The sequence below is a fragment of the Dendropsophus ebraccatus genome, chromosome 14, assembly GCF_027789765.1.
Source record: "Dendropsophus ebraccatus isolate aDenEbr1 chromosome 14, aDenEbr1.pat, whole genome shotgun sequence".
Taxonomy (NCBI): domain Eukaryota; kingdom Metazoa; phylum Chordata; class Amphibia; order Anura; family Hylidae; genus Dendropsophus; species Dendropsophus ebraccatus.
Genome location: NC_091467.1, coordinates 49869394 through 49883795, shown reverse-complemented (window position 1 = coordinate 49883795; position 14402 = coordinate 49869394). Strand labels below are relative to the sequence as shown.

Genomic DNA, 14402 nt, shown 5'->3' with positions numbered 1-14402 from the left:
TATGGCCTTGAACCCAATAGTGCCTGTCTATATATATTTTCTATTAGTTCTATGTTGTTGGTCATACTGGTTGTGACCTGCGCCAGAGACACCTGTTGTTCGAGGTGTTGGTGGTTCTTTGTATTGCATATTTTAGACATGTCAAAAAATAATGTTTGCAATACCCAGTCATACTGGGTCCTCCAGATCAAAAGATCATAGGGCAATAAACAGGTAACGCTAATGTCCCTGTATTGTATTACAGAAATCCTGAATTTTATTTTGTCTTTGTCTCAGAGCATTTATCCAGCGTGTCTGAGAATAACGCTTCCTTATTGGCCACGGGCACCGTTGATGAGAGAAATTCTGATGTTGGCGTGATGTGCAAGCAAATCGGCAGCGAGTTTACCAGAAAAATTCTGGTACTGTATGTGTTAGTTTCCATGTAAATCAGTGGGGTATGCCATTTTTACTCTTTAACTGATCTGTGAACCATTATACTATTGGTCCAGAACTGTTCCAGTAGGAGCGAAGTCCCTCTTTGGAGTGTCTCTGCGACCTGTGAAAATATTTTCAGAATGACAGAGACATGCCCAAAGTTTTGATGATTTGATCTCTCAGCTCTCCACAATGTCTGTGTTGCTGCTTTAGACAAGCTCCATTATAACTGTATGGAACTCATCTTGTGCACTTCTCCTGGCTATATGTAGAGAACGGTGGGTTTGTTTTTGGTGCCTTTTTAGCAGCTAGAAATACAGAGCTGCAGGAGTAATACAGTGCCATTACATAGGGCCAGGGGCGTAGCTAGGATTCATGGGGCCCCATAGCAAAAAACTGTATGGGCCCCTCCCCTACACACTAATATATATATACACACACACATACACATACTACTTTTTGCTTAACCCTTTATTTACTGCAATGTGTAAGTGACCCAGTGTTCTCTTACATGCTGCAACACAAAAAAGGGGTTAATACAGAAGACAATTATCTCTCTCCTTCTACTCCTGCACTAATAACCCCTGACCTCTGCAGGAACTCAGAGGTCAGAGGTTGTCAGAGTAGTCAGGCAGAGAGCTAATTGTCTTCTGTATTAACCCTTTCTTTGTTTTGCAGCATGTTAGAGAACACTGGGTCACTTACATACTGCAGTAAATAAGGGGTTAAGCAAAAGGACACAGGAGGCTCTTATCTTCCCTGGGCCCCCTCCCTCCACGGGCCCCATAGCAACCGCCTTCCCTGCCTCTATGGTAGCTACGCCACTGCATAGGGCACCATATTCATTTGAAAGGTACACTGCAGTCTGTTGGAGGCTATGTGGAAATTGTTGCATTTTCCCAACTTGTTCCAAATTTGTGATCAGTTGCGTGTAAAACCATGGCACTGAATTCTTTACCATCTTCAACGTCGTATGGCTATTGGAGAATAAAATGGGGCTTGCTTTCGTCTGCATTCGTGATTGTAAATGTGTAAAATTCGATTTTAGGGTAGGCCAAATTGCGCCATATTTACACCTGCAAATCCACTGCAAAATTCCAAAACAATTTTATCGCTGATTTCATTGCATTAGAAATAGCACCACATTTGTACTGTAATATTACACACAACACTTGCAAGAAATAATGTAAATATGTGAAATCTGGGGTTATAAATTTCAACTTAAATGGCCATTCTACAGATGGCTTTTGCCACATACGTGGGCCTCCTGTGTATCAATCACAAGTCACAATATGCCATGACATTCAATATATATCACAACTGTGAATTATATCACGCTGTATGCTGTGCTCTGTATGCAAACTAAAGAGAATATTGTTTGCATAATGACTTCTGTGCCATCCCTCCATATTTGTTATTGCTTTTCTGCTTTGTATTTGTTTTCCTGTCACATTCACCACAGTATAAAAAACTTAAAGTACACACAAAAAACAACCTAAAAATACAGTTTAATTTCAGCTGGTTGTCAGAAAAAATGGCATTTTTAGGCTTTGCAACAGTTTTTCAAAATCGTAGCATGGTTAGGGTATGGCTTTTTTTTTTTTTTTTCATCAACAAATAGTGTTGTTTTTTCTCCAATAGACGGTGGTGGTGGTGGTGGGCTCGGACGATTTTTTTTTTTTTTCCTCCATTTCTTTTAAAATCACATGACTTGAAATGAAAAAGAACACCTAAATTAAAACGTCATAAATAGAGTGGTGGCAGTTTTTTTGTGCCGTTCTTTTTAGCCCAAAAAGCACCAAACCAAAAGAAAATCTACTGTTTAGGGTATTCATCTTATACACACACACACATATATCGCTGAGGCTGCACAGACACACAAACAGTCTATTTTCATCTAATACTCTCGCCTTGGGTCCCTCCTGTATTGTCTTTGGGTCCCCTGCTGAACGCTGTGGCCACCACTTCTGAGACAGACTTGTCTTGGCAGTGACAGTCTGCTTAACCAATCACTGGCTGAGTTGACCAAGTCCGTCTCAGAAGTCCTTTTACACGGGTCGATCAGGAGGAGTAAGCGAGCGCCGACCTCTCAGATCAGCGCTCCCTTGCTCCTTATTCCCCGCTCACTGCTGGTGCTATTGCATGCGCCGACGGCGAGAAGGGAACAGCAGGTGGGGTGAGGTTCTCCCCAGGCGATCATTAGATCGTCCGGAGAGTCCATAGAAGATAGTGGCGGTCTGCTGCCGCCACTCCTATTACATGCGGCGGCTGCCAGCAGATTGTCGTTATCATGAAAAAAAGAATTTCAACTTGTTGAAAAACATTGTTGGCTGATCGTTTCCTTTTAACAGTAGCCAGAAGAAAATACTGTAATACGGCCTTTAGATGAGAAAGACTTATCTTTGTCAGTTTACGTTCTGTGCCCTGAGATACACAAACTTGGTTGGCGTCATTAGGACAAGGCTCAGAATTATCTGATTGTGTGGACACAATGTTATAACTGCAGAGAGAGCACTTGTGACGGAGCTTTTAGTGGGACCCAAGCACTTTCAAGGTTTACTGTGTAATGTAACAGGCTAATAAATCAGGCAAACAATGCTGGTTGAGAGCCAGTAATAGAGCTCTGAATGATCCGGCAGCACCTAGCATTGTATGCCAAAATGTACCCACAGAGCACGGCCTGTAACTATAAACCAGCACAGCACAGGTTTCACCGCCCACCTGGATGGGGTACGTGTTATACTGATGATATTAGAGAGAGGGAGAACAATGGATTGCAGAGTACTGAAGGGTATGATGTGTTACTGAGGTGCGTTCCTCAATGTCCTCAGATTGATGCAATATACATATATCTAAATATACTTGTGTCTATTTAGAGGTGTTAGAAATGAGATGTATCCCTCAGAATAAGTATCGAAATTTATGTCCCATTGTTTCAGTAAAGCAAGATATAGCCTAAGGGAATTCCTTGTCTATACTAAAGTATTTTGCATCAGTACAGACAACCTACACAGGCCTCATGTGACACTTTCCAAACTGGAGGGTATACGTATGTGTTATGTAACCGAGGATGGAAAGTGCTACTGTAATTAAACATATTCAATCTATTATAATGACAAATGTAAATAATACGTATTTGTATATTTCCGTAAACGCGATATATTATATATTTGCATATTTTTCACTAGCTTTGCATACAGCGATCACTAGCAAGACTGACACTGGCTTGTCATACAGACATGAAGATATTGTTCTACGCTGTTTATGCTGCTGTTTGGTCCTAGATGATTCTTTATGTTAAGTAAAATAATGATTAGATGAGGGGGCCATGGAATGATGTTCTTCATTTATACTTACCTCGGGTAGTTTCATATCCCTGGTATGCTAACCTTACGATTGCACATGAGGACCCCTCCATCTGAGCATACTGGTCTTGCACATGTGTGATATGTGCCGGAGTCATTTGGGTCCTTGCATCTAAGTGGTGGCGCATCCAGGCCAGTGCAGGTACTTCACCTAATGGCGATGCACATCATCGACTGGCGCGCCACTCACCGGCCGTGATTGGCTGTTTTTACTCGCATTGGTGTTTTAGGCTGTCAGGTACCAGCGGTATAAGCAGATTAGCTTATCTTATCTTAAGCTTATCTTAAGAAATTACTTGTGATTGGAAGTGGGTTTCAAACAGAGGTTATATCAACCTGAGAACGGCGTCTCATTTCTCAGACCCGCTACATCTTGACAAAGGCACTTTGTGCCGAAACATGTTGGGGGGGGCAGCAGGGCATGTTTAGACAGTAAGTGGGACTGCAGCTCAATCGCTGCATACATATGTGTCATTGAAGCACCCAACACTGGGATCAGTGCAATAAGGGGACACTGATTATGTAGTGATGCCCATCTTGAGACTGTCTGGAGGGGATGTGAGGATTTACTTTCATAATTAAAAGTTACGTTTTAATCAATTATGAGAAGTTAGAACATTTAAGGCCCTATTACACGGAACGATTAGCTTGTCTGCTTCTCTATGTCGCCCTAGGTGGTCTTGGTTTTGCATTTCATTTTGACCCTCCAACTTCTGGTCTATTCTTCTGGGTTTTGATATGAGGTGTATGAGGCCCTCGACTGACCAATGACAGATGATGTTGGTGGTGATAGGAGTCGGGCGTGATGAAAAATCACTGCCTGACTCCTTTGTTTTGAGAGAGATAAGCAGCATTCAGAGCTCTCTGGCAGCAGCTTACCCCTCCCCATAGAGAACACAGGAACAGGGAGAATTGGGGCCAGACAGGAGAGATAACTGACAGCTGAACGGTCGTTTGGCTATCAGTTATTGAAGGTGTATGGCCACCCTTAATAAAGTTCTTACAGGATTACAATTAATCACTGACTGCGGGGACCCCTGTCGATGAAGAAAACAAGGTGCATTGTTCCTGCATTTTTGATTAAACATTGGAAATTGTCAACAGAAAAAGACCACCTGGTCCATCTAGTCCACCCTTAAATTATTTTCATTATCATTATAATCATCATCTTGGGCTAGATACATGTTTATCCCAGGCAGGTTTACATTCATGTACTGTAGATTTACCTACCACATCTGCTGGAAGTTTGTTTAAAGCATCTTCTACTCTTTAAGTAAAATAATTTTCTTCATTTTTTTTGTACACTTTAAAATCTCATCCACTTTGCTGCTACTGTAATATCCCGCAGATTGTCTGAAAGTATTCCATACAAAAATACATGTGAACATACCCTTAAACAAAAGCTGTGTTTTGTACCGAGCCGTGCATCTTTGTGTCGATCACAAAGCCAGGGCAGATCTTCATCCCCTGGAGGTAAACAATGAAGCTTTCTATTGAATGACTGTAAGCAGAGATCTTGAAACCGTAAAGATTCAATTCAGAAAGTAAATTAGAAATACCTATTCATCATATAGTGTAGGGCCATGTTTACACACTGTAATTAAGCATTTTAACGGGTGTTAGTTAATGACAGCAATCGATTACATTGCAGTGTATGAAACAACAGCCGTCGTGCATACACTATGGCCATTCTCTGTGGCCGCGCAAAATAATTGACAGGTCTATTTTGTAAGGTCACAATTTGGTGGACAGCGGCCGTACAACTTGTGCTTACAGTGTAAAGTATAGCTCCCGGCCGTACTTTACACTGTGGTCTATGTCAGATTGGAATGCGGGCACACCCGAATGCGCCCGCATTCCAATTGAAATCAAATGATAATGATAATGCGGTATCGACCAGGCGAGCATCTCAGACACGGCTGTGTCAAACAACTGCTGATGTTCATACACTGTGTTAACATGGCCTAGAACTGTTATTTGCTGAAGCCTTAATACCTTTTATGTACTGTACTGTAGGTTTTAGATAACATAGGTCAACATAAATTTTGCTAAAAGAAGATGAATATATATTTTGTTTCGGGATTGTTTCAGCATCGCTCTCAAAAAATGGATTATTTTACAAAGCAGTCTCTTAAATCGGTGCAGAAGCACTTGACCTCAGTGGATGATCAAGTCCGAGAAAGCAGGTCTGTACTAAAGATTTTTCCTCTAGCGCCTTCTCAGGAGTGAATAATCACGAAGTCTTTTCTGTCTGATATAGAATAATGCGTCTGGAAAAGTTCCATCAGACAATAATGGAAGAGATTGAGAGTTTTGAAAAAGATTCCCAAGCCTTGAAGCAGATGGAAAAAGAATTTACAGTAAGAATACTGTTCTCCATCCATGAATGTTAAGAGTATTCATTTCCTCTTTATGCTTACAATAGGTAATCTAAGATTACAGATAAACATGTTCACATCTTAAGGGCTGTCAAGTATAAAAACAGATCCATTTCTTTCTCACTTTTATCGCCCCCATCCCTCATCCACTCTTGTCAGTGTACTTAGTGTAGCAATAATATGAGACCTCAGATTATTATCGGCATCTTCTTGTCCTTCATTTGTGCTTTCAGAATTTCTGGAGCCAGCAGGCACAAGTTTTAAGCCTCTATCACAAGAATGAGCTAAGAAGGTAAGTCTTTACTCAACCCTGTGGAGTCAGTCGGTCCCAGCAATTATTATTATCATTCCATTGTAAAGTCATCAGGGTGACAGTTGTGTGACCTCTAGGAAACTATCAAGTAGAAATGCTGGATATAGTGGTGTGGGCAGATACTTCTGCTGGAGTGCTCAGCCATGAAAAAATCGATTAGCCAACACATTCAATATATGAAAGAAAAGTGGCATTCACCACCAGATTTGTGCAAAATTCAGTGCTTGATTTATTTCAACCGTTCATGTGGACAAACATACTAGCAGGTAAGACGCCAGCGATTCACAATGATAATTAGGTGACAGCTGTTTCGCGCTATACATCGCTTCTCTTGACCCCTGAGAGTAAATCAAGCACTGAATTTTGCACAAATCTGGTGGTGAATGCCGCTTTCCTTTATATATACAAAATTATGTGTACCATCATGGATCTGTGGAACTACAGGACAAATTTACTTCTGCAAATGTTTCTTAGTGGAAAAAAATATATGTTTATTGTGTATGTGCCGGAGCCACAGCTTTCCCTAACAGCTGATGACAGAAGTGTCAGCATTGCATTGATCCTGAAATAAGCCAACTATGTATATTGCCTGGAAAGCCTCTTTAAAGAGGGGCTTTTTTTCTATCTGGCCGGGGAGGAGGTGGCTGAAGGCAACGACGTCCACTCACCTCCCTGTTTCCAGCAGTGGGTCTCGTATCACAGCGCTCCGGTCCCCGCTTGCTCTCAGCCACCTCCTCCCCGGCCAGATCGAAAAAAGCCCCCCCACCGGAGTACCCCTTTAAGGCTATGTTCCACACAGTATATTTGCTCAGTATTTTTCAACCAAAACCAGGATTGGGTTGAAAACACAGAAAGGCTCTATGTTCACACACTAATTACTGTTATTTTAAATCAACGGCCGTTGTTTTGAAATAACTGCAGTTTTTTGCCGTTAAATGGCCATCAACTCAATTTCAACAGTGTGTGTAAACATAGCCTTTCTGTGTATTCAATCCACTCCTGGTTTTGGTTGAAAATTACTCTGTGGGAGAATAGCCCAAAGGGAATCTGTCAGCTGCAATTACTGTTCCAAGCTGCTGATACTGTTAAATAACTGTGAGGAGACACATGGTACCTTTAATATATCTGTGCTTCCATAACATAGAAAATACTTTTATTCTCCAGTGCAAAGAGTCAGTGTTCCCAAGCTCCTGATATGCTGCAAACTGGAATGCCTTCTTACTATCCCTACCAGACCTGAGCCTTTTTGTAATTTGGCTTCCAGCTGACTGTTAATCAAACAGAGATAGGGATGGGAGGGGGAGTGAGGAGGCATTACAGCCCTCAGCACTTAAAGGGAACCTGTCACCCCCCGTGCCGGGGTGACAGGCTCCCGACCCCCCGTTAGAGACCCCTATACTTACCTCATCCCGCTGGGTCCCGCTTCTGGATTCGGTCGGGTCCCGGAGATCTCAGCCGCTGCAGCCCGGCGCGCGCGCTGACAGATGAGTCCAACGCTCATAGAGAATGACGGAGCGCTGGACTCTCCTGTCATTCTCTATGGGTGTTGGACTCATCTCTCAGCGCGCGCGCCGGGCTGCAGCGGCTGAGATCTCCGGGACCCGACCGAATCCAGAAGCGGGACCCGGCGGGATGAGGTAAGTATAGGGGTCTCTAACGGGGGGTCGGGAACCTGTCACCCCGGTACGGGGGGTGACAGGTTCCCTTTAAGGGGCTTGGAAACGCCTCTGTGATGCTTTGCACAGGAAAATAAAAGCATTTTCTATGTTCTGGGAGCACAGACAGATATAAGAAAGGTACCATGTGTTTTCTTCTCCTAATAGCTATCTAACAGTGTCAGTGGAACTTAAAGGAGAGCAAAATTATTTTTTAATATGTTATTACATATAGTAGGTTGGACAAATTTCTAATATACACTAATTATGGGAAATGCACATAAAGTGGTATTTCTCTCAATTTTGTAGATTAGGCTCAATATTCCTAAAATAACAGTGACGTCACGAATCAGAGCAGGGCTGGGTGTAATTCCTATGAAGCGTCCAGCAGTGGGCGCAGTGTATGGAGAAATTACATCCCCATAGGATGTCCGACACATAGGATGGGGCTTCTGGCACTTGTGGTGCGGCTGCCCCCATGCAAGTCCCCCCCCCCCCCCCCATGCTCGACAGCAGACCACAGACCAGTGCCCCACAGAGAGGAGGTGCATTGCCTCCTGTGATGCGGTGTCTCCCTGCTCTCTCTCCTCTCCCACTGCAGTACGGGAGAGGAGAGAGAGAGAGCGGGGAGAAGCTCCATCACAGAAGGTTATGCACCTTCTCTTAGTGTGGTTCGGGAGGCAGGGGGGGCAGCCGCACTACAAGAGACAGCAGACCCCCCCAACCCCCCCCCCCCCCCCCCCCCCCCGAGGTACCAATAGCCTACCCCCAGCACACACCCTTTCTCCAGGTGCCCCCGAACCGCACTGAGAGAAGGTGCCTAACCTCCTGTGATGCAGCTTCTCCCCACTCTCTCTTTCCTCTCCCGTACTGCAGCGGGAGAAGAGAGAGAGCGGGGAGACTCTGCATTACAGGAAGTGACGCACCTCCTCTCAGTGCGGTTCGGGGGGCACCCAGGGAAAGGGGGTAAGCTATGGGGTCCTTGGGGGGCGCTAGTCTGAGGTCTGCTGTCGAGTGGGAGGATGCTGGTCTGGGGTCTGCTGTCGAGCGGAGGGGACGCTGGTCTGGGGTCTTCTGTCGCGCGGAGGGGACGCTGGTCTGGGGTCTTCTGTTGCGCGCGTGGGGGGAGTGCGGGAGCAGCCGCACAAATGCCAGCAGCCCTGTCCTATGTGCCAGCACTTGTGATATAGTTATTCTTACTATGTAATTTCTCCATACACTGTGCCCCCTGCTGGACACTTCATAGGAATTACACCCAGCCCTGCTCTGATTCGTGACGTCACCGTTTTTTTAGGAAAATTAAGCCTGTTTGATCTACTAAATTGAGGGAAATAGCACTTTATGTGCATTTCCCATAATTAGTGTATATTAGAAATTTGTCTAATAAAAAAAGTCTGGGCAGACCTCTTTTTTTCACAGGTGCTGGAGAAGGGGCTCTCACCTCCCTGACTCCAGCACTGTTGGCCACATACTGCCGTTCCAGTCTTTGGAACAAGGGGAAAGGAGAACCAGAGGGCAGTGCTTCTCAATTCCAGTCCTCAGGCCTCACCAACAGGTCATGTTTTCAGGATTTCCTTAATATTGCACAGGGGATAAAATTATACTCAGTGCATCAGGTATTATCACAGGTGTCCTTTGTATGGGATAGCCTCAAAACATGACCTGTTGGTGAGGCCTGAGGACTGGAATTGAGAAGCACCGCTATAAGGTATATAAGCGAGGTGCACACCTATAACCATAGTTGATCTTTGTCTCTTTATTGTTTATTGTCCACATAGCTATAGGCACATGCTGACAACTTATGCATTTTCTAACCTATTGATCTGCCTTTATGTCCTTTATTTGACTATTATCATTGGCAAAATTTCCTTTTTAATTGTAGGATTCGCTGTCTGAAGGCTTCATTTGAAATGAATGTTTCTAACAGCACAGATGATGAAGAAAAGATTTTTAATTCAGAAGTAAGTAAAATGTTTAAAGGGACTGTTTCACTGGAGAACATGAGCTGTAATAATACATTCCCTCTGTAGTCTGGAAATGATAGCTGCTAGCAGGGTCTCCTCCAACCAAAATCAAGAATCGGACAAGCTTATGTTTGTTTTGCAGATTAAAGTCTTAAAGGGGTTGTCAGTGATTTCACAACCCCTTTAAAAAACCTCCATAAGACCATATTCACACATAGTGAACTTGTAGAGAACTCTAGAGCAATTCAACACAAAGATCACTGCAAAACACTTTTGTTTCTACCATCTTTTAGTAAATTACCATTTCTAGAACTTGCAGTAACATGAAATGTTCACATTTTCAGTTTTTGTTGTCATCAATCATACTAAATTAATAGTTGCCATTTACACAATGTAAAAAAAAAAGAAAAAACTATTCAGTAAACAGAATTGACATTTACTTACATAATATAGTGCCACCTAGTGTTCAAAGTGCCTACCCACAGTCAGATGTCTCTGCATAGTCACCCTCTGCCTATTAAAATGGAACCACTGTCTATGCTACAGTATGGTGTCTCCATGTGGTACTGTGTTATTCTCTAGCAATTCTTCTAAGGAAGTACATTTCTGTAATGCAACATATGTTGGAACTTTTTGCAATATTAGGGTGGTTGCTACACATACTTATTACCTGAATTCTTCTAAAAAGAAGTGACACAAAATGTACAGGTATAGGGAAAGAAATCTGCGCTTGTCGGTAAAATTACAACATGTGAAATCTACCATCTGAATAGAACCTGATTACTATGCAGCTGGCCATTGCCTTTACTAAACTTGCTCAGTAGTACGTATGAAGCAATATGAGTTTTGTTGTTGTTTTTCTTAATTGTAACATTTTCTTTAGATGACCACCATGAAGGAAAATATGAAGGCTGTTCAGGACCGGCTGCTGAAAGAAATGGTAATTTCCATGATGGTGTATATTTGTCTCCTCCACAGAACTTGATTACACATTATACAGAGGGAATATCCACCATTCCTTCAGGGTAATACCAATGCAAAAGGAATGTGTACTAATGCTAGAGATGACATTCATCATGTAAATCACCACCATGTCAATCTTCATGCTTTTACTAATACAGAATAGTGTGTGTGTGTGTGTGTGTGTGTGTGTGTGTGTGTCATACACATGACAGGGGCAGCAGGTTCAGGTGGGGGAAATCCACACATCATGGAAGAACCAGCAATATTTCCGCTGCAAAATCCAATTACAGATTGTGGCCCTGATTCACTGTACATTCCATATTAAGGCTGTGTTCACACATCATTATTATAGGCAACAAAGTCTAACTTTTCTCAGACCCGTTTTGCACTTGGAGATTTTTTTCTTCTCCCCCTTTTTGGCTTTTTTACAGCAAAAGTTCTCATCCCCAACAATAGCTGTTTTTGGAGCGTTTACACCGTTCATATATTCTCCCTCTATAATTTATAGATATTTATATAGTCATGTGTTTTTATGTTAAAAAAAAAAAAATTGCAAATTGTACAATTGCTTCATTGTGGGGGACATTTATTATATGATGCACAGGCCATTTTTTGGCACAGAGAACCCAATTGCACATAAATCTATTCACAAACGCTTGTTTTGCAAATAGTTTATTTGCAAGTGGGCTCTCTGCGCCGCTTACACTGAAGTGGTGGGGAGGGGGAATAACTGGGGTGCAGCGGCATGCAGAGGAGGCGTGGCCTCTGCATGCACCGCATTTAACATTTTTTTTCCTGAGTTCTGCAGTGGAATCCACTGCAATACTCGATATTGTTAGCCATGGCCTACTTAACTCAGCAGCTGCCAGGCTAACAAGCGAATAGATTACCTGTCCGTGCTCCGGAACTTGCAGCGTGAAATCCTCCTATAAATACAATGTGTGCACATAGCTTATAGTGCAGGGATAGGAGACCTGCAGCCCTCACTGTTGCAGACTACAAGCCTGCATTCACATGTCTCGTAAAATTGTCTGTGGTTGTGGATCCGTGACCACAGACAATTTTAGGCACCATTAAAGTTAAAGAGTACCTGTCCCCCCTCCGTGTCGGGGTGACAGGCTCCTGACCCCCCGCTGGAGCACCCTATACTCACCTGATCCTGCCGGGTCCCGCTTCTGGAGGTGGTCGGGTGACTGAGATATGAGCGCCCGCTCCTCAGATGAGTCCAACACTCATAGAGAATGACACGCGAGTCCGACGCTCCGTCATTCTCTATGAGTGTTGGACTCATCTGAGGAGCGCGCGCGCCGGGCTTCGGGCGCTCATATCTCAGTCACCCGACCACCTGCAGAAGCGGGACCCAGCGGGATCAGGTGAGTATAGGGTGCTCCAGCGGGGGGTCGGGAGCCTGTCACCCCGACACGGTGGGTGACAGGTTCCCTTTAAAGAAGCCATTCACACGATCCATGCCGTGATCCACACCGCGAAAAAATAGGACATGTCCTAGTTCAGATCGTGGCACGGATCACCCCCCCCCCCTCCCCGCGCGCCACCCGGCAACAGAAATGACAGTAACACATAATGTGCGCTTCTGTCATTGTATCTACTACTCACCTACTCCCCTGTGCTGACCGGCTTCATGTTCACCAGAAGTGGCCTGAACTACGCTGCCTTCTTTTCCTGGTAGCATTGTCCAGGCCGCTTCCAGTGAGTGTGTGTAGACAGCCTGCTCGGGGGAATAGGTGAGGAGTAAATGCAATGACAGGAGCGCACATCATGCGCTCCTGTCATCTCTGTTGCCAGGGGTGGGTGGAGGGGATCCGGGCCGGTTGGCAGGGGGGGCTCTGGCTAGGGGATCCACAGCACAGATCGTGTGAATAAGGCCTAAATCCCATTAGCCAAAGCTTTCTGTGACTCGGGTCCAGCTTGAGCCCAATGATTGGCAGGTATAGCTACATATGGTTTACTTATCTCTATTACGGCCCACTCACACTACGTCGATTCTTTGAGCGGAGAGGCATGGAGAGTTGAGGTGCACGAGCCCTCCTATTCTAACAGATAGCAGGCAAGATTCAACTGAGTTGGGCACAGGGGTTCCACATGAAATTTCGGTGCTGATTCCATAGTGTGAATGGGCCTTAGAAAAACCAACCTATTTGATTTCAAATACTTCACGTAATTGTCATTCATTTGAACATGCCACACAAATCAGAATTGTGGAAAATTTCTGTACCAGTTTTGACCAGAATCAACAGAGAAATGCAGAAGATAACATTGTGTGGACAGAGCCTTTCTGTGTTTTCAATCCACTCCTGGTTTTGGTTGCAATATGAGGACCACAATACTGACTGAAATATACGTAGTGGGAACCCAGCCTTATAGCATTCAGTAACACTCTTTCTTGGCTAATGGCATAGAGTTAGTGTATTTGAGGTCAAGTTGTTGGGATAGTATAAAATTACCAGCATTGATTTCTCCTGCTTCAAGACCTTGTGATGGATGCCTAAATGGCTTGCTTTCCGTACTTTTTCTTTTCCAGCAAGAAGAGGAGCTGCTCAGCGTACGGAGAGGACTTCAGTCTCTGTTCATGCCTGCCACTGGTCCATTCTAGTTTGTTTTAAATGAGAATATAATGGTTTTATCTATGTTAGTTATGTGGAAGATGTACACAGGTTTGGCTACTTACATACCTTGTTAGTTGAATCATATTGTTCATTCACAATGTTGGACACATTTTGCCTTTACATTTAATCAATAAATTATTTTGTGGTCTACTTTAAATTAAAAGTTCCATAAGGGATTAGAGCACTGAGTGTTATGTTCTTTTGAAGCCCCACTTGTTTACAAAGTTCTCTTAAGATTATATGGGTTGTTCACGTGTAGCAGCGTTAGTATTTTGTTGATGTACAGACCAATGTGGATTATACATACAGTATGCTTCCTTCATCAGAGACATGTCAGAGAAGAACTGTATTGCTCTTTTCCTATAACTTTTTATTACTCCAATGCATCTGAAATACAATGGATTAAAGGGGTATTCCCATCTTAGCTTGTTATGTCCTAGGATAGATGGTAACAAGTTGATTGCTGTGGGTCTGACCAATTGGAACCTTACTGTATCCTGAGAACAGAGGCGCACTCTTCACTGCAATGAATGGAGTGCTTACCGTATCTGCACGGCCACTGCAGCCTGCACTCCGATCATTCTCTAAGGGGTAATAAAGCTTGTCATACACCTTTAATAACGATCTGCTAAACAGTGATTTGGCCAACAGCTGTTCCATGAAACCCCATGCACATAAATGCTTAGTTCAGCAAAATATACATATGTTCTCAGTGAGAAAGGA

General features: G+C 43.6%; 1 protein-coding gene across 4 annotated transcripts in view; it reads left to right on the top strand.

Moving 5' to 3' along the window:
* SYCP2 (synaptonemal complex protein 2) overlaps nucleotides 1-13860 on the top strand; it is a 123312-nt gene extending 109452 nt beyond the window's left edge. For all 4 annotated transcript variants that reach the window (XM_069953413.1, XM_069953415.1, XM_069953414.1 and 1 more), the window contains exons 38-44: nucleotides 277-401; nucleotides 5874-5968; nucleotides 6043-6142; nucleotides 6394-6452; nucleotides 10011-10089; nucleotides 10976-11032; nucleotides 13595-13860. In XM_069953413.1, coding sequence (XP_069809514.1) covers nucleotides 277-401; nucleotides 5874-5968; nucleotides 6043-6142; nucleotides 6394-6452; nucleotides 10011-10089; nucleotides 10976-11032; nucleotides 13595-13666 — 587 coding nt within the window. In that variant the 3' untranslated portion in view covers nucleotides 13667-13860. The remainder of the gene's footprint in view (nucleotides 1-276; nucleotides 402-5873; nucleotides 5969-6042; nucleotides 6143-6393; nucleotides 6453-10010; nucleotides 10090-10975; nucleotides 11033-13594) is intronic.
* The last annotated feature ends 542 nt before the right edge of the window (nucleotides 13861-14402 follow it).